This window comes from Gymnoscopelus braueri, assembly GCF_963280865.1.
Source record: "Gymnoscopelus braueri genome assembly, chromosome: 6".
Lineage (NCBI taxonomy): Eukaryota > Metazoa > Chordata > Actinopteri > Myctophiformes > Myctophidae > Gymnoscopelus > Gymnoscopelus braueri.
Window position 1 is genome coordinate 20,700,719 of NC_137607.1, and position 25,272 is coordinate 20,725,990.

The following is a 25,272-nucleotide window of genomic DNA, read 5'->3' on the forward strand; positions in this document are numbered from 1 at the left end:
AAACACACCAAAAAAAATCAGGTCAGGATACTAATTTCTTCCAATCACGAGTGAGCTCATGCAGGATACAATATAAACAAGTGAAATTGGAAGTGATTGAACAAATACTGTAAATGGGCAGACCAATTTTAAACTGGCCCATACATTTTGTAAAGTATGTGAAAATGTAATTTCTGTTAACTAAAGAGCTGGAGAGACCCCATTACAGAGCAAACAATAGTCTCAATACAGTATATTACCATGCTCATGCGCTGTAATACACAGACTTAGCAAGGATTTCTCACTGATATAGGTTTTTGACCCTTACAAAGCCCTTCTGCACATAAACTGAAATTACACACGCACGCACGCACACACACACACACACACACACACACACACACACACACACACACACACACACACACACACACACACACACACACACACACACACACTACCATCTGCCGTGGTAATGAGTATAGCTGAGAGCTGCCAGTCGCAGTATCAATCTTCCAGGATACATATGTCATGCTATGCCACACAGAGAGAGAGGGGGAGTGGGGGGGGGGAGTGGGGGGGGGAGCAGTTATGGTCGCCAAAGTGTGAATTAATTAGCAGCTTGTCTGACGGTCCTTATTCACTTGGAGGGTCTCCCCGATAAGTCACGGTGGACGATCTAACAAGACCTATAAGACAACTAGAAAGCACATGCCGAAGCAAAGTCACTCTCTAGCACAACTTTAAATTGTCTTGCAATACATGAGCCAACTTTGAATGGAGGCATAGTTTACTGAGAGTCTAACTTTTCCAAAAAAAAATCCTGCATTATCTCAATGGCATGATGTTTATTGCTCTTTATTGTCTGTCTATGCCACTGGCGTTGTTTAATTTGCTCTCAAGGATGCAATTTCCAAAGCTAGAGAAGTTACAATTGTAAAGTAATAGATCAAACTGGAGTTCCTGGTAATTCTCTGTCCATCACAATGACCTGCTAACTGGCCAGAAAAACTGATCAAAATGGCTCTAAAATCAACTAAATTAGACAAGAGCTAGCAATCAAAGTATCAGAAGCATATAGCAACACTTCAGCATCAAGGCAGAGATTATTAAGGGATTATGTGACAAGCATTTCAATCAAAAGGGTTGGCACTATATGACTGTTTTATTTCATGTTCAAATATCACTATTTAATACTTACAGTACTTGCCTGTTGGACTTGGTTTAAATGCATTTAAAGTGCCAGCATAATGAATTGCGGCTAAATGGAGTTCAAATCCTGCTTTTTCCAATTAGATGTTTTACTATTTATATATGTTGCATGTATACTCCATCTGGTTTGGGCTAGTCACAGTTAAATCAAAGGAAACACACACATGCACATGTGCAGTTGTGCGCACACACAGCAGAGACATGCACACACACACACACTCACTCACACTCACACTCACACTCTCTCACTCACACACACACACACACACACACACGGCATATTCAAAGTGAAGTGTCGATATTGATAGGACCATCTGCTATTAAAAAAAAAGATGGGAGTCGATGAAGCAGGGAAAAGATATCAGCTCACTACTCATCTTCTGTCTGTAAATATGTGCACTGGCATAGGCCATGAGCAGTGGTGGAAAGTAAGTGAGTACTCAAGTACAATTTTGAGGTATTTGTACTTACTTTGAGGATTTCCAATACTTTTACTTCTACTTCACTACACCTCAGAGGAAATATTGTACTTTTACTCCATTACTATTATTTGACCACTTTAGTTACTAGTTACTGAAAGCAACTTCAGCCCTTAAACTTTGGCTATTTGAATAAAATAGCCGATCTACAAGCTCACAATGCGTCGCAATGCTATTATTATGTTCCAGAATAACTCATAGAGTAGCACATGCTGTATGCTATGTGAACATAAATAAAAATTGTAAAATGTGTGTTTGTGGCGAGGGTTCAGTGTGTCTGTTTCTTCTGTGTTTATACATAATGCAAATAGACAGACAGACAGACTGTCTGTCTGTCTGTCTGTCTGTCTGTCTGTCTGGTGATCCCACAGAATAACACACAAAAAGACAGACAGCACCGTTGGCAGACAGACAGACAGACAGACAGACTGGCATGCAGACAGACCTGTGAGGCACGGAGACACATACGAGTAGACCGAGAAAATGGCAGACGTGAGGAAACACAGTCCAGAGAGAGACAGGCAAACAGAGAGACATTAAAGCACTGCCAGATACAGTTGGCTTACTGTATCCTGTATATTGAAAATCCATTATTTTTGCCCAGGATTTCCCAATAGAGAATCTACGGTTGGCTCTCCTTGTCCTCTTCATGGTTCACCGGCTTGGGGTCTAAAGACTAACCCTGCTACTTTTCCTCCCTCAAACGGGAAAAATGGATTTGGCGGGAAAGAGATTGCGGCAGAGAATAAGTCAAGTTGGGGACTAACAGCCAGCCAGGGGCCAGGATTGAACCAGGGTTCAGCCTGAGGGGTGTGCACCGCCTTGTGATGATGAGATGTCTGCTGCCTCCAGGCCTTACAGCAAGCCCACACTCTACTAGTCCTTTAACCCATTAAGACCGGGACCAGGGACCCCCCAGAAGCAAAGATTTGAGATAAAAATGTATATACTGTACTGTATCTATTCAAAGATTTGCACACATTTTCACGATAAAAAATAAAATAAAATAAAATAAAATAAACAGCAGATCTACAAGCTCATAGCACGGCACTCGGTGCCGCGCTATGAGCTTGTAGATCTGCTGTTTTTGAATAGCCAAAAGAAATCTAAAGATGTGTTCCCGGATTGATTGGGTTAAGGGGGGCTTTATCTTGAAGGCTCACAGTTCAAGGTGGCAGCTATGTTCGTGTCAAAACAAATCGTTTGTTTTTGAGGATAAATGCATTAGGGACATGTGTACTAGAAGGTGAACTTGTTGAAAAGGATATTTGTCATTGAAAAACATTCATGACATTAGTTTGAAACAACACTACAATCTTGTTAACCCATTAAGACAAGGAAAACGACCACTTTTCCACTCTCCTCGCCAAATGACATCTGTGTGCTGTACTTGCTGTTACGTTTGAAAGCACATCAGATTCAACATTGCATCGTTTTTTGAACAGGGTTCTGTAGCCGTTACAGGAACGTTTGTAAGTTCTCATAGAACATTCTTCCCTTCACCAATAAGTCAACTATCCTATCATGATGCCTTGCTATAAACATGGCAGCCATTCAGAGTACTGTAGGTGATGGGGATTCAGTAAAGTGTTCATAATCATTATGCAAAGAATAAACACACGCGTAAACCTTATTTATATTTTGTTGTGCACCGCTGGTGTTCGACAGCAAAAATATCTGAAAGCTCAAAATGCGCCTCATTATGGAGCATTGCGAGCTTATGGATTGTCTGTTTTAGTTGCGTGACACCAGTGGTGGAAAAAGTACAAAAATGTTTTACTTGATTAAAAGTATCAATACTGCAATGTAGAAATACTCCGTAAAGTCTGGAATTAAACATTTACTTGAGTAGAAGTACAAAAGTATTGGTGTCAAAATGTACTTAAAGTACCAAAAGAAAAAAGTACTCATTATGCATAATCTTTTATTTTCAAATGGTCGAAATGCATACAGGCCTGAAGTGGTTAATGTACGTTTTGTAATAATAATCAAAATGTACAAAGTATCTAGTAAATAAAGTTTTCAAATAATTGTAGTGGAGTAAAAGTACAATATTTGCCTCTTGAGATGTAGTGGAGTAGAAGTAAAAGTATGGGAAATTGGAAACACTCAAGTAAAGTACAAATACCTCAAAATTGTACTTAAGTACAGTACTTGAGTAAATGTACTTTGTTACTTTACACCACTGTCGTACGACATGAGTATAAATCAAGCAACACACGACCACAGCCATCGTCCTACACTGTAGCTGCTGTGCTGGCGTCTATTCGGGTGCCAGTGTTACATAACTTAACTACAGTGTGCATGTTTATTCATGAGGCCTATTCTGGCCCAGAGTACAGGGTGTCCTGAATCAGAGGAGGATCTCTCCATCTCCATCGGTGGACCGTTGGGAAAACAAGCAAGCAGACCAATGAGATCACTGACTTGAACAGAATTACCTCTTCACTGAGAAAAAAAAGAAAATGATCTCCATCACGCCCAGTCTCCTTTCCCCGTCTGCCTGATGCTCATCATCTCATTTGCTCTCTCTCTCTCTCTCTCTCTCTCTCTCTCTCTCTCTCTCTCTCTCTCTCTCTCTCTCTCTCTCTCTCTCTCCCCCCCCATCTGTGCAGATGCATGGTGTGGGTTAGTGCATGTGTCTGAGTGTCAGAGTAAATAAATCTGTGTACGTATTTGTGCAGACCTACTCTGCATGTGATACTGCTGAGAGGTCGTATATCTGCTATCTTCTGTGCGTGCGTGCGTGCGTGCGTGCGTGCGTGCTGTGCGTGCGTGCGTGCGTGCGTGCGTGCGTGCGTGCGTGCGTGCGTGCATGTTTGTAGCTAACACGTTGCCAGAGAGCCCTTTGCTGTTAAAACGTCCATAGAGCCCTTTGCTGTTAAAACGTCCATACCTTTATTTATTTCTCTACCTTTCTGTCTCAATTTCCATCTATTTATCTCAACCAGTCCAGTCACACTGAAGGGTTTAAACATATTCTCTGTGTGTGTGTTTAAACATATTCTCTGTGTGTGTGTGTGTGTGTGTGTCTCTCTCTCTCTCTCTCTCTCTCTCTCTCTCTCTCTCTCTCTCTCTCTCTCTCGTCTCTCTCTCTCTCTCTCTCTCTCTCTCTCTCTCTCTCTCTCTCTTTTTTGAGAGTGTGTGTGTGTGTGTGTAACACTCTCTAAGAAACACCCTGTCCATTTGTGGGATGTGTTTAGTATATATATACGTACCTGTGGAAAGGGGGCGTGTTTGGTAAAAAAAAGGCTCTGCAACGCGTCATGATTGGTTGCCATGTCTGCTAATTGTAAGCGACATTGCCCTTGTTTTTCAAGGTGTTTGCAAAGACTGGTGGTTGCGGTTTGTCCCTGTTTCTAAAACGTTGTTGATATTTAGTATGAGTTATTGGTTGATATATTGATATATTTCACACACTCTCATCATTGTATATGTTATCCAATGAATTCTTGTTAATCGATCATGCCTGTTTCTGTTTGTCCAGCTTCTCTCAGCCTGTTTGGTTCTTTAAGACTTTATTACATTGTCACTTAGCCTCAGTTGCCATTGCACTGTTGTCATAAACACAGAAAAATATAAATGTTGATGCGCAAATGTGTCACTATTTCTCTGTCAATTGTCACAATGACTACCCCCCCCCCCCCCCAAACATACACACACAGGCGATTTTTAGGGGGGCATGGTGGGCACTTGCCCCCCTGGTGGCCGGACGATTATTACTATTTATTTTTTACTTTTTATTATTATTACTATATTTTTTTTGCCAATATATGGCAAGCATATGCAGAATATATGCTGCATATATACCATATTCAGGTTCATGTGCATATATGTGGATATATAGGAAATATATGTCTCTTCTATGTCCAAATATATGGATATATATATGTACATATATAGAAACATATATGCAGGCGGCCATTTTCGTATATGTCACATATGATAAACATATATGTTGCATAAATATAAAAACATATAAGTTCATATATCTTCTTTGCCCCCCCCCCCTGGTGGCAGAGGCAATAATCGCCTATGCACACACACACACACACACACCTCTTTCCCTCTCGTGATCTCTCTTCAACGCTCTCTGTAATGTACACAAATATATTCCCCCTGCATAGGGCTGTCGTCCCCGCAGGGTGCTGAAGAAAAGAGAAGTGCCGTAATTAAAGAAAAGAGAGAGGACAGTATAGAGACACGGATGAGGTGGAGAGGACAGACGGCAAAGACAGCGCCAGAAAAGTCTTCAAACAGCTAATGGAGGAAAGATGAGGGACTAGAAAAGCAGTGGTGGAAAAAGTACTCAGTAAAGCAAACGTCTGGAATTGAAAATGTACTTGAGTAAAAGTACAAAAGTATTGGCATCAAAATGTACTTAAAGTACCAAAAGTAAAAAAAAGTACTCATTATGCAGAATGTCCCATTTCAAGTTTTCTAATTCATAAAAAAAAATCTTGAAAATAGCAGATCTACAAGCTCACAATGCGTCACATCGCGACGCATTGTGAGCTTGTAGATCGGCTATTTCAAATGGCCAAAATGTATATGGCCAAAATGAAGTGGTTAATGTATGTTTTGTAATAATAATCAAAATCTATAAAGTAACCAAAGTTCTCTAATAATTGTAGTGGAGTAAAAGTACAATATTCGCCTCTGAGATGTAGTGGAGTAGAAGTAAAAGTACAGAAATGTGTAAATGTAAAAAAAATACCTCAAATTGTGCTTAAGTACAGTACTTGAGTAAATGTACTTACTGTAGTTACTTTCCACCACTGTAGAAAAGGAAGAAGAGTGGAGGCAGGGATGCTTTAAAAAGAGGAAGAGAAGTACCCAGGGATGGGTAGAATGTCCAAGGAGGGTATAGGGGAGATTGGATCAAGTGGCTCGTGTTGTTCGAATCGAAAGAAAAACATCCTCTGGCAAAAGGTCACTTGAGTGGGTGGTTTCCTTAATGTCATCATATTAAAAATTAATATAGCAGCATGGATCTGAGTGGGGAGCAAATCTGTAAGTGACATTTGAAATGTGTGTCCTTTGCATGAGCGCTCACATTGGCCGACACATGGCATGCTGATTTCTGGCAAGAGAGATGGAAATTGTAATATTATTATTGAAGTTGACCAAGAGCACTGTTTACAGGTGGAGGAGAGTTACAAACATGCACGTATAAGTGTGTGTAGGTTGTCTTTTTTTTTTGTTACTAATAACTGTTAGCGCTCTTTCTTTTGTTTTCACACTTGATGACTCAAATGATGCACCTATCCTCACAACACAATAGAAGAGGTGTCCCTTTTGGAACCTCAACCTCTTAGGTACTACTCACGGCCAAAGCACTGCTCCACTTCTCTCCCAACTTGCTACAAAAATCGCTCATGCAAAACTATAGAAGTGCTTCTATTTTATTTTCCACCTTCACATGTGTCTCCTTTTATAATAATCATAAAGTGCTCTATATTTCATCTAGCAATTTACTTCCGGGTGTTCCGTTTTAAACAGCCAATCATCTGCGTTGTAAACAGCCAATCATCTGCGACACAGAGAGCACCCTTTCACGTTGCCATGACGTTGCCACGTCCGTGAAACGGGAGAGAAACAAGCGCTGACGTGCGCGAAACAAGCGCTAACATGTTGCTCTATGCAAACGAGGCCAAAAGCGCGACCAAATAAGCCCACCATTGCTTAGACAAATAACAACGTCCGTGAAACGGCCGAGAAACAAGCGCTGACGTGTTGCTCTATGCAAACGAGCCCAAAAGCGCCACTCAATAAGCCCACCATTGCTTATACAAATAAGCAAACCTGGCAACGCGGGGGGACAGAGACAGAGAGGGACACAGACAGAGCGTTACACAGACACAGAGCGAGAAAGACAACCCTCCCTATTTTACTCACTGCACACACCGCACAGCGCTGTCAGAGCCGTGACCAGCAGAGAGAGAGAGAGAGAGAGAGAGAGAGAGAGAGAGAGAGAGAGAGAGAGAGAGAGAGAGGAGAGAGAGAGAGAGAGAGAGAGAGAGAGAGAGAGAGAGGAGAGAGAGAGAGAGAGAGAGAGAGAGAGAGAGAGAAAAAAAATTCTCACAACGTCTGTGCAAACGCGGAGAGACACACACACAGGGCAGGGGAGAGAGAGAGAGAGAGACGGAGGAGGAAAGCGACAGAGAGAGAGAGGGGGGAGGGAGACGAGACGACACTTTTCTCTCTCTATCACAATGCAGGTGTGTGTGTGTGTGTGTGTGTGTGTCAAGAACGTGTGATACACACAGGGGGAGAGAGAGAGAGAGAGTCGAGAGAGACAGACAGACAGACGGGGGGGGGAGAGAGAGAGCGACAGAGACCGAGGAGGAGAGCTACAGAGAGAGAGAGGGAGAGGGAGAGGGAGGGGGAGGGGGAGAGAGAGACAGACAGAAACACGCGTGCACGCCAGTGTTGCCATGTACACTAATTATAAGCGACTTTGTCTTACTTTTCACAGCGCTCTCAGCAGTGTTTCCATGTCCGAAAATTATAAGCGCCTTTGGCCAACTTTAACAAAATGGTCTCTCTAAAGGTCCTTACACACCGGGGCGCATTCTTCATGCGAATAAATACGTTTTTTTTTAAAACCTTATAAAGTCAATGCAAGCTTTTAATTATTCGGAACGAGTCCGAATTTTGCGTATATTCGCCAGTGTGTAAGGACCGTTACACTGTGAGGTGGCTGTGAGGTGGATCTGCATAGGTCCAGGTCCCACAAAAACACTCAACTTCCCATGTGAGTAGATTTAGCATGTCTGTAAAGCAGAGAATGAGATGGGAGTAACGATATCTACCAGCACCTAGATATATTTATTCATTTGGTCCATTTACCAGAACATTGATATATATGTCACAGGTAAATTGGCATTACAGTGTTTGTGTTGGAGCGCCTCAGTGCGGCTGCAGAGTTCATGTGCAACCTCTAATAAGTCAACATGAAAAATCTTTAGAAAACAGCTGATCTACAAGCTCACAACAACTCGCAAAGCCACGCGTTGTGAGCGTGTACACCGGCTATTTTAAAATAGCCAAAGTATATAGGGATACAGTGGTTAATGCAGGTTTTGTAATAATGTTATACATCTACAGTTTACAAAAGGACAATATTTGCCTCTGAGATGTAGTCGAGGAGAAGTACAAGTACTGCAAATTGAAGATAATCCAGTAAAGCTAAAACCCCTCAAATGTGTACAGTACTTGAGTACAAACAAATGTACATTATCTATCTATCTATCCATCAGCATAAAACGAATATTCTATCTATCTATCTATCTATCTATCTATCTATCTATCTATCTAACTATATCTAGCCTGTCTGTCTCTCTGTGAACACATTACTTAAAGGGTCTACACCATGAAAATCACTTTTTTCTTGTTTTTTTGTATTTTTTGGGGTCCCCAGTGTCTCTTGTACCCAAAAAAATGTTTTTTTTTTTATTCAGTCATTCCTTCTCATTTCATGGATTTCCAGAATGGGCGTGTCTGAACAGGCGATCTCAGAATGGCAATGTTTCTGACATCACAAACATTAATGATGGCAAACCCAATGTTAAATGAAAAGTGCCCCAATCACTCCCAAACTTTTTCTACCCCCCTAAGTGGGGGTCTACGAACAAATACTTCGGGCTCGGATTTTGGCTCCGCCCCCCGGAAGTGGCTGAAACAGGCACCTCAAACACTTGGTGGAATTGTTCAAAAATGTTCAAAGTGTTTTTTTTCCGATTTTGTATTTTTCTTAGATGCTTCTTTTTATGCAGAATGTTTCCTTATTTTTTTCCTTTTTTTTTTATAATTTTTTTTTTTTAATAATAAATAAACAGACAGAATTGCTCAGTAGCCCCCCCCTGCCCAAGAGGACGTTTTGGTATTGCAGCTGAAAGTGCTGTATAAGCCAGAGACAATTGACTTGGGATGAGTATATCTGAGTGATGATTTAGGCTCAAACATTTTGAAAAAGGTTTGAGGGACATACACCATATGATATTAAATATCAAATATTTTTTTTTAATTCATGGTGTAGATCCTTTAATAATTATAATGAATAATGAATGAATGATGATTCATTATATTATTATTTGATTATTAGATAATGATTATACGTGCCCCATGATTATTATAAGATCATATATCTGAATCAAATATTATAATCATATGATATAATTTATCATAAGTTATTAATAATCATAATATATTAACAATATAAAATAACATTTTCGCCCAGCCATTTCGCCATTTATATATTTATATATAGAGAGAGATAGATAGAGAGATAGAGATATATAGATAGATAGATAGATAGATAGATATCCAGTAAAGTACAAATGCCTCAAAAAGTGCAGTACTTGAGTACATGTACTTATTTACTCACCTCTGTAATTTAATTCATGCATCCCAGAATCCATTCTCTTTTGGACTCCTCTTAGGACATGATTATGTCTCCTACAGACTACGATAGGCTACTTTACAGGTCACACTTGGACCATTGATATAGGCAGCTTTAGCTTTGTAAAAGGTGCGAATGGGCCAGCCAATGTATCACTGCAGTAACGTGACTGGCGGCCGGCGGCTGTGTCTATTGTTGTCGGAGCAGAATTCATTTTTCTGGGAAATCTTCACTGACCGGGCCATGGCCCCACTGGCCCTCATGACGCTACGCCAGTGATCGGCGCTGCCAAGTGGGCGCTACGCGGGCGTGGGCGCTAGATGTGAGGCCGGCGCAGCCGGCCGAACTTCTAGTACGATCAAATGATGGTAGTTGTGCTACAGTATATAAACTGTGAATAAGACAGTTAGTTATTGTTCATAGATAAAAAATAAAATAAAATAAGTTATTTTAAATATCACGGCTTTCAAAATGTTACCTGTACAATGGTTTTGTCCCAACTCCTTGAAGTTGGTGCCTTGCAGAGGTAAAGGTACTCAAATTTTTTACTTAAGTAAAAGTATCAATACTGCAATGTAGAAATACTCTTGTTACAAAAGTCTGTAATCTAAAATGTACTTGAGTAAAAGTACAAAAGTATTGGTATCAAAATGTACTTTAAGTACCAAAAGTAGAAAGTACTCATTATGTCAGAATGTCCCATTGCACGTTTTCAAAGTTTTCAAATCTTTTAGATTTTTTTGGAAAATAGCAGATCTACAAGCTCACAATGCATCGCGATGCGACGCATTGTGAGCTTGTAGATCTGCTATTTTCAAATGGCCAAAAATGTGTATATATTTTGTATATTTTGTAAAATCTACAAAGTAACGTTTTCAAATAATTGTAGTGGCGTAAAAGTACATTATTTGTCTCTGAGATGTAGTGGAGTAGAAGTAAAAGTACTGTAAATTGGAAATACTCCAGTAAAGTAAAAATACCTCAAAATGTGTACTTAAGTTGGCTACAGTACTTGACTAAATGTACTTAGTTACTTTACACCAATGGTGCCTTGAATTCACTGCCTCCGTCATCGGTATACGTAAACGTACGCGTGAATGCCTCGCACAACGTAAAGCTCTGTGGGTAAAGGCAGACCTCTTACAGTATACCATTCACCATTTTGCTTCCTCGGTGGTCGTTTTTTTTTCATAGCGAGGTCCACACAGCCGACAACACACACATGCTGCTTATCTTTACATGTGAGAGGATTCCAGGGCTATGGTGACAGCCAGCAGAAGGTATAATCCCAGACAGATTTAGCCTGACACATTAAGGTTAACATCAAGGGGAAGGGGGGAGACGAGAGCCGGTCCAGACTGCTTTCTGCTGTCACTCTGCTCCCACTCACACATTCCTTCACTTTAATTCTCTTATACGTTCTATTGTCACACAGCCTCCCTTTCTTGCCTCTCTTCACTTATCATTTTCTCACTCCCTTTTTTTCACGTCTCTTCGTCTGCCCCCCCCCCCCACCCCCCCTCCTCCCCGGCTTCCTATCTCTTATCCCTCTCTACCTCGGTGGTGAGAGAGGACCCTAAGAAATAAGGCCATAAATAAGAAATCAACGGCCTTTTCTGTCCTGCCGCATTACAGGTTTTTTGACGTATGCTTTCTGCAGTAGTATTACTCACCCAGCCTCCAAATCAATGCTCTAATCTTTTCCTCTGCCAGATTGATTTCCTTGGCAGCCACACGGCGGAGCGGAGCGGAGAGCAGAGCAAACCAGCCCCCTGCACACTGTGTTAGAACCATTTTCAACATACCATAGGATGAAAAGCAGCGTTAAATAAGGAGGGAATCCTTCACTAGAATGTTGTCTACTAGATATTCAGGTTGTCAAGACCGTTGACGGATGTTTAATGGCAGACTTTAACGTGTGCTGTAACCACTATGTATTCAGTAATATGGATACAAATAACTACACGTTATTATAAAGAGGCTGATGATTAGTTCTCTTAGGATACTGAGTAGCATTTTATTGTCTCCGCCAGGCAGAGAGTATGTTTTCGCCTCCGTCCGTCCGTCTGTGTGTGCGTCCGTCCGTCCGTCCGTCCGTCTGTCTGTGGATAGCTTATCTCTGGCACCGTTGAAGCGATCAGCATGAAACTGTGCACACACACTCCCTGGAGGCCAGAGCAGAACTTCTGCCCCACATTTTTTGCATGGGCCTGTTATAGCGCCACCAGGAGGCCGATTTTTGCTAAACACATTTTATTGTACTACTCCTACCAATTTTGTCCAAACCTAACGCAAATTGGTACACATTATCTCTGTAGTCATGTGATCAAGATGTATCTGTCAGATTTTTCGGATTCTATTCCGATTGACTCCGATTGGCTTTCAGAGTTTGCTGGAGGAGCCCGTTTTGCACGACATGCTTCAAACACCGCTGGACCGATCGGCGGGAAACTTTGCACGCACACTCCCAATAGACCCAGGAAGAATCACCACCCAATTGTTTTTCAAATCGGCCTGTTATAGCGCCACCATGAGACAGATTTTTGCTAAACCCATTTTTTGTTACTACTCGTACAGATTTTGTCGAAACCTCACGCAAATCTGTATACATTATCTCTGTAGTCATGTGATCAAGACGTATCTGTCACATTTCTCATATTCCATTCCGATTGGCTTCCAAAGTTTGCGGGGGTGGCTCGTTTTGCACAAAATGTAAGCCAAGGAAGAACCTCCAAATGTTTCAAATCTCAAATATGACATCATAGTAGAAAATGTCAGTTACTACAATGGACTGTATCCAATTTTCTTGTAATTCCTGCCACCACTGTTCCCATGATGTAGATCTAGAGAGATCCACATGATTAGATTCTAAAATTGCATAAAGCATGAACTGGACTTTTCGGTGGAATATTTTCCAATGTAAATTGTCACTGCATGCAGGGGTGATTTTCTGCCACACTATGCTGCTCTATTCTCTGCATATAAATGGCAAAATGACAAAAAGTCAAAATGTATTCCCCTTTTTTCATGTGTCAGAAGCCACCCAGGAGTACAGTACCCATTTTATATGGTAAATGGTCTGCATTTATACCGCCTTTTATCCAAAGCATTTTACAATGTGCGTTGTGTTCACCCACGCATTGACGGCGGAGGGAACCATGCAGGGCACCAACCTGTTAGGTGTTCCCGCTCCACGGTACCTCTTGAGCCACTGCCGCCCACAATCATACATTCATTCTACTTTATCAGCATTTGGGAGAGAAAAGAATGCAACAAGAAACGCAGTGGTGGAGTAAATTTACTCAAGTACTGTATTTAAGTACAATTTCGAGGTATTTGTACTTTACTTGAGTATTTCCAATTTCCAATACTTTTACTTGTACTCCGCTACATCTCAGAGGCAAATATTATACTTTTGCTCCACTACAATTATTTGAAATTTGAGTTACTACTTTGTAGATTTTGATTATTATTACAAAACATGCATTAACCACTTCAGCCCTATATACATTTCGGTATTGCGATGCTTGTGAGCTTGTAGATCTGCTATTTTCAAAAGGTTTTTATACATTTGAAAACTTGAAATGGGACATTCAGCATAATGAGTACTTTTACTTTTGGTACTTTAAGTACCAATACCTTTGTACTTTTACTCAAATACATTTTGAATTCCGGACTTGTAATAAAAAAATAATACAAATTCCATTGGATGACCTACGGTTCAGTTAGTAAAGTAAAGCTGTCTGGTATAGCACCACCATGAGACTGTCTGGAAAAATGTGGTTTGAGTGTCTTCCTTGGTCTACTGGCTTCATTCACCAAAAGATTGTTCCAGTGGATTTGTGAGTTCAGCTCCAGACAGTCTGACACACACCCCCACACACACACACACACACACACACACACACAGGGGCAACAGCATTACCGCGTAAGTCTTCCACGTGGACTTTGACCTTGTGGAGATAAATATAATTAGACTCTGATTGTCAGAGCTCCGGTCACAACAACATTGTACATTAGACGATATATACCTCTGTGTCTGTATCACTTTTATTGAGTCCGCTCTTCATGTTTCACTCTCTCTCACAGCGGCTTGTCTTGTTTCTCTGCCCACATAATAATGTTATTCTCCTCACTGTTCTCTCCTTACCAGAGAGAGGGCAGAGGCCTGAGTGAGTGCTGAGACTGTTTCATGACCTTTACTCATCACTGAAGTCCCCGGTAGTCTGCTCCTTCCCTCTTGCGCCATTCTGCCCTATAGCCTCTCCTCTCCATGTGGGGATGTCGTGTGTGTGTGTGTGTGTGTGTGTGTGTGTGTGTGTGTGTGTGTGTGTGTGTGTGTGTGTGTGTGTGTGTGTGTGTGTGTGTGTGTGTGTGTGTGTGTGTGTGTGTGTGTGTGTGTGTGTGTGTGTGTGTGTGTGTGTGTGCGTGCGTGCGTGCTGTCTATACTTGTGAGGACCAAATGTCCCCACAAGTACAGCTGAATGTGAGAAATAGACGTGGCGAGGACCGTTTTCCTTGTCCTCACAAGAGAAATGGTCGTTTTGTGGTTGATTTATTTTTTTAGAGATACGTTTACAATCAGGAAAAGATTCAGGGTCAGGATTAGACATTTAGAGGTTAGATGTAGAGGTTGGAATTAGAGTCAAACATGATTTATACTTATTATATACTTGTTATTTGCCAGTGTCATGCACCCCAAAAATATAAGCTCACGTTCTGAGCTTGTAGATCTGCTATTTTTTGGGTTTAGGCTTACGGCTAAAATGCCAGTAAAAAAAAAAATGGCATTCATAAAACATGTTGATGTCCTCACAAGTATAATAATACAAACCTGTGTGTGTGTGTGTGTGTGTGTGTGTGTGTGTCTTTGTCTGTGTCTGTGTGAGTGTGAGTGTGTGTGTGTGTGTGTGTGTGTGTGTGTGTGTGTGTGTGCGTGCGTGCGTGCGCGTATTGTGAGTATCAGTGGGCAGATGAACAGAGGTCACTGTCTAAGAGACTTCTCACTTTGAGACAGACAGACAATTGGCTTGTTGGACAGGGGTACAGTGGGTCAGAACAGTGGGTCAGATACACACACACATATAACTTTTGTGTGCGTTCTGACCTTTACTTTCGTTTAGATTTTTCTGCCCATTGTGCCACAGGCCACAGATAAAATGTGTTAGGATCACAGTAACTGTTGATGGTTGTGCAATATCTACTGTACGTATACTGTAGGTGAGTTTGGAGATTTAATATACTGTATGCTTAAGGTCAGTGGGGTTTTAGTGCTATATGGCCTCGAGTTATTTTATACTTTCTGTTTACACAAAGTATTTGCTTTGTGTAAAAGAAAGAGGTTTATTGTGTGACTATTATGACTTGTTTTTATTGTATATTTTAAACCGAGTGGCTGGAGGATCTTGTATTTGCCAAGTCTCTGTCAAAAGTATGTACTGCAATTTAAAATCCAGGTCTAATTCCAAATGCATTAATTGCACTTGGCCATTCAAGGTTGTTCTCATAATAATGTACAGTTGAAAAATACATATCGGCACTATTTAAATATTATGCATTTCCTGTAGAGTATGGTTTGTGTCCAGAGGAACATAGAGGATCACAACATGCCAGTCCTTTTTGGTTTGGACAGTTTGGACATGTTGAGTAGCTTCCCAGCACATTTCTATCATATCACATCCCAAACCAAAAGAATCTCACATTATAACACACAAACACATGCTCCACCACCTCATGTTTTATTGTTCTGTTTTTTCCCCACAGATGACAGCCGAGGCCATTCTTCGTCTCATCAATGATCCTGTACTGCCCTTCTATCCTCTCGATATTGCACTGGACGTACAAAACAAACTAAGAGGTAAGAGTGATAATGGTGGTTGTTGATGATGATGATGATGATGAACTTATAAGTTGAATAGTGAAGCAGACAGTGGTGTAACGTAACTAAGTACATTTACTAAAGTACTGTACTTAAGTACAATTTGGAGGTATTTTCAGTACTTTTACTTCTACTCCACTACATCTCAGGGACAAATATTGTACTTGTACTCCACTACAATTATTTGACAGCTTTATTTATTTACTTTTACTAGTTACTTTGCAATTATCAATTATTATATAATAAAACATACATTAACCACTTTAGCCCTATTTTATACATAGGCTATTTGAAAATAGCCGATCTACAAGCTCACAACGTGTCGCGATGCGACGCGTTGTGAGCTTGTAGATCTGCCATTTTCAAATATTCTAGTACTTTTACTTTTGGTACTTAAAGTACATTTTGATGCCAATACTTTTGTACCTTTACTCAAGTACATTTTGAATTCCGGACTTTTACATGTAACAGAGTACTTCTACATGGCAGTATTGATACTTTTACTTAAAGGCATACTAGGTAACGTTTTCAACAAAACTAAAGTTAAATTGTATATCTTTTGTGAGTGGCAAAAGTTTCACAACACCCACTCCATGAATTTCACCCCCGGAAGCCTTTTATTTATATATTTTCTATTGAACGTGGACTGGGGGGACTTTCCCGGGAAAATGACGTTCCTGGCCAACGTCATGACGTCGTGGCCGACGTCCAGGAACTACCGCGCTAATAACAAAAAGGAACCTCACGCTGATTTTAAGAGAATGTAGGATTGGAAGATCGAAAAATAACAGAAAAAGAAAGCACAGCTCATGGTAACTAATGCTCCACTGGCTAAGAGAAACGATCCGTAGATAGTATAAAACAATTAAAAGATCGCTTTTTGAAACGCTTCCGGCTTCCGGTGAAAACGAATGGAATTCTGGGTAATCGAGGACTACGGAAATTGTATGCAGTGACGGTAGTGACCAGCAGAGGTTGCTAAAAATCGTTATTTGTGATTCTGCATTGTACAACTTTAAGTAAAACATTTTAGTACTTTTTCCACCACTGTTGAATAGTGAAGCAGACCATGTTGATGGGACAGAGGAGGATGGTGATGTTTGGGACCAAACATTAGTGTGGAAGATGGTCTTCCATTCAGTGCATGTGGGTCTGGGTTTATGTGACTCTTGCAGAACATATAGCACAGTCTGCAGCCTACAGAGTCTGTGCTGGACTCTGGCACCATCACAGTGTGTGAGTTTTATGCAGTGACATAATTCATCTCCACTGTCCAAGCAAACGCTATAGTGCACAAAGCCCCTGTGCGCACGCACGGCACATACACATACACACACACACACACACACACACACACACACACACACACACACACACACACACACACACACACACACACACACACACACGTCAGCACACCAGTGGTGTAAAGTAACTAAGTACAATTTTGAGGTAGTTGTACTTTACTTACTCCAATTTCCAATACTTTTACTTCTACTCCACTACATCTTAGAGACAAATATTATACTTTTACTCCACTACTATTATTTGAAAACTTTAGTTACTTTGTAGATTTTGATTATTATTACAAAACATACATTGACCACTTCAGCCCTTTAATACATTACTACAAGCTCACAATGTGTCACGATGCGATGCATTGTGAGCTTGTAGATCTGCTATTTTCAAAAGGTTTTTATACATAAATGAAAACTTGAAACGGGACATTCTGCACAATGAGTACTTTCTACTTGTGGTACCTTAAGTACATTTTGATACCAATGCTTTTGTACTTTTACTCAAATACATTTTGAATACTGGACTTTCACTTGTAACAGTATTTCTACATTGCAGTATTGATACTTTTACTTAAGTAAAACATGTGAGTGCTTTTTCCCACCACTGGCACGCACTCACGCACGCGCGCACACACACACACACACACACACACACACACACACACACACACACACACACACACACACACACACACACACACACACACACACACACACACACACACACACACACACACACACACACACACACACACACACACACACACACACAGTGGTCCTCTCTTCCCTCAAAATGATTTAGAGTAGGTTCATGTTTAGATGAACATATTGATCTCATAATTCCACAGCAGAGTGGCCTTGATGTGTGTAATATTCAAATCAACTGGCCGCCATCTTTTTCTGATTCCTCACCCCAACAACCTTGGACCTTCATATCTGGCTCTGTTCTCTCCATCCTTCTCTCTTTCTCACATTTACTCTCATACTTCTTAGCTTTGCATCCTCCCCCCTCCATCCTCCCATCAACCCCATAGCTCACTCTCTTTTCTCTGGTCTCTCTCTTCTTTCCACTCTTTCCCCCCGCTCCTTTCTCTCTCGATCACTCTCTTCTCTTTCTTTGGTCTCTTATCGCCCTCCTCCTCCTCCTCTTCTGTCCTCCCTCCTTCTATTTGTCTGTCTCTTCATCTCTCTGGTTCTGTCATTCAGTTATGTAGTGGCTGTGCTGAATGAGGAGAAGGGATATAGACACAGCCTTGCCTGGTCCTCCTTCACATTGTTTTCCTACAGTGTGTGGCTGCCTTATACTAGTGTCCACAGAAACAGCTTTCTGCGCTGCCAGCGGCATGCATTTCTATGGTAAAGAGTCAAGACACGCTGGAGCGCTCCTCTTCCCAGTAGGGCTGTCACGATTATGACATTTTACTTGACGTTTAATTGTCACATAAATAATTGCGATTAACGATTTAATTGTGTGTTTGGCATTGAGCATTGGAACATTATGAATCAAAAATAAAAATGCTGTTTGCCTTTTAGGCTTCATAATCAAAAATTGCACACGGCAGATATGATGAATAACACATATTTAATTACTTTATACTTAATTCATACTTAATTATACTTAATTAATAGTGGAAATAGCCAATCTACAAGCTCAAAATGTGTCGCGACACGTTTTGAGCTTGTAGATCTGCTAATTTCCACAATTTTTGACATTGTTTTTTAAAACGCATTTTTAACATGGAAATGATCATGACTATTATTCAAAAATAATTGTGACTTTTATTTGTTACCACAACCATGAGGAGCCCATGTTTGCCGTTGTTTCAGCACGGCTATTTGTGCTAATAAAGCAGGTGACACATCATTTGAGCACATCAACGGTTGATAGGTTTGAACGTTGCGACCATAAACAAGCGTTCCATGCACTTAGAGAAACGCTCTGCACAGGATATCCAAAAGCTCCTCCTCTCATAAAACTATTTCTGTGGATACCGCCCACATTAGTCAATCTGAGTCAAAGATGCAAAGAAAGAGAGAATAAAAAGGGAGAGAGGCTACAGGCAGGTGTACAGTAAGGATCAGTCATCTCTTTTTTTCTCTCACTCTGGGTCTCTTGCTTTCAATCTCTCTCTCTCTCTCTCTCTCTCTCTCTCTCTCTCTCTCTCTCTCTCTCTCTCTCTCTCTCTCTCTCTCTCTCTCTCTCTCTCTCTCTCTCTCTCTCTCTCTCTCTCTCTCTCTCTCTCTCTCAGGTCATAATCTGTCCATTAGTCTCAGACAGGGAAGCATATCCACTCCATCTAGGCCTTAATGGGACTGTGCTTACAAGCCTAGACAGGGCCAGTGGACCTGAGCGATTGAACGACTGTCTTAGTGGGTACAATGAATGAGCTGAGGAGATACATATTGGTGATGTAGAGCATCCTTTTTCACACACGCGCGCGCGCACACACACACACACACACACACACACACACACACACACACACACACACACACACACACACACACAGTGCGCTCGTAAACATATATAACACCCCACGCTTACACAAGTTGTGTCGTGAGAAGAAACCTGTCTCTCTCCGACACACACACGCACGCACGCACGCGCACACGTACATAAACATGAAGGGCTAGGAACATTAGATCTGTTGACGGTGCCTGGGGGATGAGAGTGGATATTACTCTTTATGTCAATGATCCATGCGCACATTCATAACGTTCATTGGAACATTATTTTGCACTATGCTATACCTGGAATTACCTTGCGCTGTCTCTGAATACAAGATGAATGCAGATTGACAACTAATAAATACGAACCAATGTGTTTTATGTTCTATATTCTCCGCATTTACATCGGTTCTTGGGTTTAACTTTTTCAATATTCAAGATTTTTATTATTTAAAAAAAAGGAAAAGAGATTCTAGCAAATATACAAAGCAGTATTTTACATAAGAATGGTTATGTTTAGTATTCACATAGATGTAATTCGGTTCAAATGCTTAGTCTGTGCTTGTGAGCGTAAAATGTCAATCAAATGATGCACTGTGGGATGGGACACTCGTTAAAATGTTTGCCTTTGAGTAATATATATGCGATAGAAATACTAAGTTGTATACTTAACTGTTGGGGGGTTGTTTCTTCAGGCCTAAACTCTGTACAGTCTAATTTCCAATGCTTTTGATTTCTTTTAACTGCTTTTAATTGCATAACTGTCTGCACAATCATAAGAAGTTCCCATTATACACGCGATGAAATTAAATAGGATGGTAATCTTCAGTTAGTTCATAACATTCTCGGATAAATAGTAAAACATGGCCATGAGTTATGTGAGGTGAACCGTATGAGGACACATCACTACGGTGAAAGCTCGGCACATCAGCAGCAGCAACAACTCATTAGTGATCGACTGAGCTGGGAAGGAGGGTAATGGAAACATACAGTACAAACAGAAATGCAGAGATGAGAAATTATTACACTGACGTAATATTTCATCACCATAACTACATTAACTTACCATAGAGCCTCTTCTGTGAACTTTCTACCATGCTAATTATGCAATAAAGATGAATTAACAGTATACTGCATGCGTGGCACTTGCGCACACCGTGGAGTATCGATTTTGTTCCCCTTATCGATCCTACTTATCGATCCGATTCTCTATTGATCCCACTATCGATGCTTTTCCATTATTGGCAGTTGTTGGCAAATTGATGCTAATCTGGGGCACTCTATCACTTTTGTTCAATTTCCACTGACAATCAAAGGTAGAACGTGTTGGCTTCAACTGATGCACAACATTGAAACTTTATTAAATCAATCACAGCTACTCTCAATGCCACATGAATTCAGCACCACGGCCAGTCAGAGTCACAGCTAGTCTCAATGCCACAACATGAATTCAGCACCATGGCCAGAGTCACAGCTAGTCTCAATGCCACAACATGAATTCAGCACCATGGCCAGAGTCACAGCTAGTCTCAATGCCACAACATGAATTCAGCACCATGGCCAGAGTCACAGCTAGTCTCAATGCCACAACATAATTTCAGCACCATGGCCAGAGTCTCAGAGCAAGTCTCAATGCCACAACATGAAATTCAGCACCATGGCCAGAGTCACAGCTAGTCGCACACGACTGACACAGCCTTGGGCAATCCAGCCTGGCGGAGAGCTTATCTTGTTTTTTGACTGCACATTTATTTCAGTGATAATTGTCTCCGCCAGGGCGAGAGTATGTTTTACCCCCCGTCCGTCCGTCCGTCCGTCCGTCCGTCCGTCCGTCCGTCCGTCCGTCCGTCCGTCCGTCCGTCCGTCCGTCCGTCCGTCTGGCCTGTCCGTCCGTCCTGTCGGTACACAGTATCTCTATAGTCATGTGATCAACACAGATCTGTCTGATTTTCCATATTCCATCCTCATTGGCTAAGGTTGGCTTCCAAAGTTTGCAGGATTGGTCCGTTTTGAACAAAATGCCTCAAATCATGAACGCAGCATGCGATTTCCGTTAAATGTGTGTCACATGCACATTCCCACCCTTTTCACATTGGCCTGTTATAGCGCCACCAGCAGGTCTAATTTAGCAAAACACATTTATGGAACAAAATGCCTCAAATCATGAATGCAGTGTCTGATTGAAAGGTAGAAGAAATGGCACCATTTTCACATATTTTCCTATTATAGCACCACCAGGAGGCCACAATAACCTACCTGACCTGGCGGAGACCTCTAGTTATATTATCTTTTCACAAACGCTGGTTTAAGATTATTTCTCTGGTGACTCAAATATCAGTATGCATACCATATACTGTATGCTAATCGCATAATCAAAGGTTCAAACCCGGCTGTATGGATCTATATTCTCTAGCTCTAATAAAACTGAAGTATCATAATGTATATATTTTTTTAGACCAATGAATAACTTAAATATATTATTTCTCAGTTCATGTCATCTTTGATTTAACAAATTATATTTGTGCTACAGTATATTTAAGTGCTACAGCATCTTTCAAGATGAAGGGAGTAATTCAAAATAAGCTGTAGATTATGAGGGAAAGGGGGATAGACTGGTGGATATCTATATTGCCTTAAGCTATTTTTATAGACCGTAATCACGCACAGACATGATGAGTGGTAATTATGTGGTGTCAATTACAGTATGCATGCACACGTATGTGCGTATTTTCTGGCTACTCGACTGATTATGTGCATGTTTGATTAATGATTTATACAGGTAAACAAATATTTCTCCTTCACAGTATTTGGTGTACCACGTAGACTGAGTGGATGGGGGGAAAGACATCGTATAAAGACAATAAAAGGCAGTTGGGTCTGTCCCCTACAGTGGTGTAAAGTAACTAAGTACAATTTTGAGGTACTTTTACTTTACTGGTGCTTGTAGATCTGCTATTTTCAAACATTGTAATCCTTTTCCTTTTGTACTTTAACTACATTTTGATCATTTTGAATTCCAGACTTTTACTTAACAGAGTACTTCTACATTACAGTATTGATACTTTTGCTTAAGTAAAACATTGAGTACTTTTTCCACCACTGGTCCCCTACTAGGTCTACAGTTTTAGTCAGTTAGTGCCAGCTGTGCTGATTACTACTGCTGTTATTATTTCAATTTCACAGAGTTGAAGCAGAGTTGCTCGCGAAGGGACTATCCTCTGCCTTGGTTGCATCACTTAAATTTGTTCATGTCTTGCAGCAACGTACTATCAGTAGCCACTATGGTGCAGTGTGTATGCCAACAGTTTATTTTCCCTAACTGCTGCTGTGTATATATGTTGCTGTTGCTATGTTGCCTCAGCTCGATTATTGGGTGCTCTAAACAACGCAGAGCCTAAATTGATTTCACGTGTGCTAAAAATCGTATAAATGTCACTGTTTGTTGCAGAATGGTGATTCCCCCCCCCCCCCCCCCACCACCACATTAGGCACAAATCATGTGCCAATGACTGTCAAACAGGGTTTTGATACTCCATACTGTTTGCCTGTCATTGGCTTCACAATGTTGTGGGTGGGGCCTATTTCTTACAAAAAAGCATCATGAATATAATCATACCCAAATTGGAATCCATGTTATGGGGCCTTTGTAGAGTGCACCTCCAAAGCCTCTCACTTCTACCCATAGCAGCGCCACAAACATGTACAGTTGACAGTCTGCACCCCACGCCCACAGCCCTGGGTAAGCAACCCGGACTGGCAGAGGTCTGCGCTCCGAGAAGTGCACTTTTCTAGTTAACTGCTATTATTACTTACTGTATGTTGCTGCAATGTCTGAAGAAGCCATACAAAAATAGGTTGTACTTTTATGTACAGTACCTGTACACAAGATGTAGCAATAAAGTCAACCGTGAATGTTGAACCTTTAAAAGGGTTCTTATTTGTGCAACTTTGGTTTGAAGGAGTTTTGGTGAAGTACTCTATTCTATTTCCATGACCGGACCTAAAATTATGGGATGAACAATCATATTTACAGTATGAGTATTTTTTGCATACTGTCTGTGCGCGGGGACTCGCATCAACCGCAGAAATGTTTTTCCTTGTTATATGAGCTGACATGAAGTAATTGGATACGCAACGCTCCAAATGGGCATGTATACAACTCCCTCTACATCTAATTTAAATTTGAACCGTCTTGAATAACATCAGTTGGCTAATAAAGAGATGAATAAAACTCCCCAACAACTAGTGCGGTAGGCATCAATGTTGCAGATGTTTCTAGAACTATTTCTGGTCAGGCTAGTGCACAAATATAAAGCTAGACAGGAGCGGTTGTCCCATTAGCCCCATTTGTCCCATTTCTTGTGTCATCCTTGAGTAGTGTCACCAGATAAAATGACGGGTGATTCACTTGCATTTCCAGGTTCTCTCTCTTGTCTTGTTACATAACATACTGTACAATGCACCCCCTTTCCCTCACCTCGCACCACCCACTTCCATGGCTGACCGCGCCTACAATTATTGTGTTGTTTGATATGCTGGAATCTGATTTAAAAAATGGTTTCATCCCCTTTAACCCATTCAATCCGGGAACGCATCTCCGTCAGATGTTTAGATGTCTTTGGCTATTCACAAATAGCAGATCTACAAGCTCATAGCGCGGCACCGATTGCCGCGCTATGAGCTTGTAGATCTGCTATTTCTGAAAAATCGTGAACATTTGTGCAAATCTTTGAATATATATATTTTTAAACACACATTTGTAAAATATTTTGATCCAGAGACCTCCAGAAGTAAAGATTTGAGTTTAAAATGTTGTTTAAAAATATATGTATTCAAAGATTTGCACAAATGTTCAAGATTTTTCAAAGATAGCAGATCTACAAGCTCGCAGCGCGGCACTCAGTGCCGCGCTATGAGCTTGTAGATCTGCTATTTTTGAATAGCCAAAGAAATCTAAAATGACAGAGATGCGTTCCCGGATTCAATGGGGTAACATACACACCGAAAGCGTCCGACGCAAGCATCACTGACGTACGTCGAGAAAATAATAAAAAGATGTTGTCTTTCTGCGTGGCTCCGACTCATCTCAGATGGTCTGTGCCACACGTCCATGCTCCAAAATAGAATCGAGCTCCGAGGGACTCGTCAACAGCTTTTGACACTTCCAATTGACGCCTCCTGTGTGTCTGCAGCCATTGTAAACAAAGGGGTGCGTTGCAGTGCGTTAGGAGCTTAACCCATTTAGGCCGGGAAAGAATCGGTGTCATTTTTTGATTTCTTTGGCTATTCAAAAATAGCAGATAATACAAGCTCATAGCGCGGCACCGAGTGCCGCGCTATGAGCTTGTAGATCTGCTATTTTTGAAAAAAAGGTTTGTGCAAATCTTTAAATATATAATTTTTAGAGCGAACATTTGTAAAAATATTTTGTTCCAAGGACACCCAGAAGCAAAGATTTTAGTTACAAATGTTCGCTTTCAAAAATATATGTTCAAAGATTTGCACACATTTTCACAATTCTTTTCCAAAAATAGCAGATCTACAAGCTCGTAGCGCGGCACTCGAGCTTGTATA

General features: G+C 41.0%; 1 protein-coding gene across 2 annotated transcripts in view; it reads left to right on the forward strand.

Moving 5' to 3' along the window:
• The window catches only part of naaladl2 (N-acetylated alpha-linked acidic dipeptidase like 2), a 482,128-nt gene that overhangs the window by 434,575 nt on the left and 22,281 nt on the right, over positions 1–25,272 (forward strand). For both annotated transcript variants that reach the window (XM_080429707.1, XM_080429708.1), the window contains exon 15: positions 15,838–15,931. In XM_080429707.1, the coding sequence (XP_080285833.1) occupies positions 15,838–15,931 (94 nt within the window). The remainder of the gene's footprint in view (positions 1–15,837; positions 15,932–25,272) is intronic.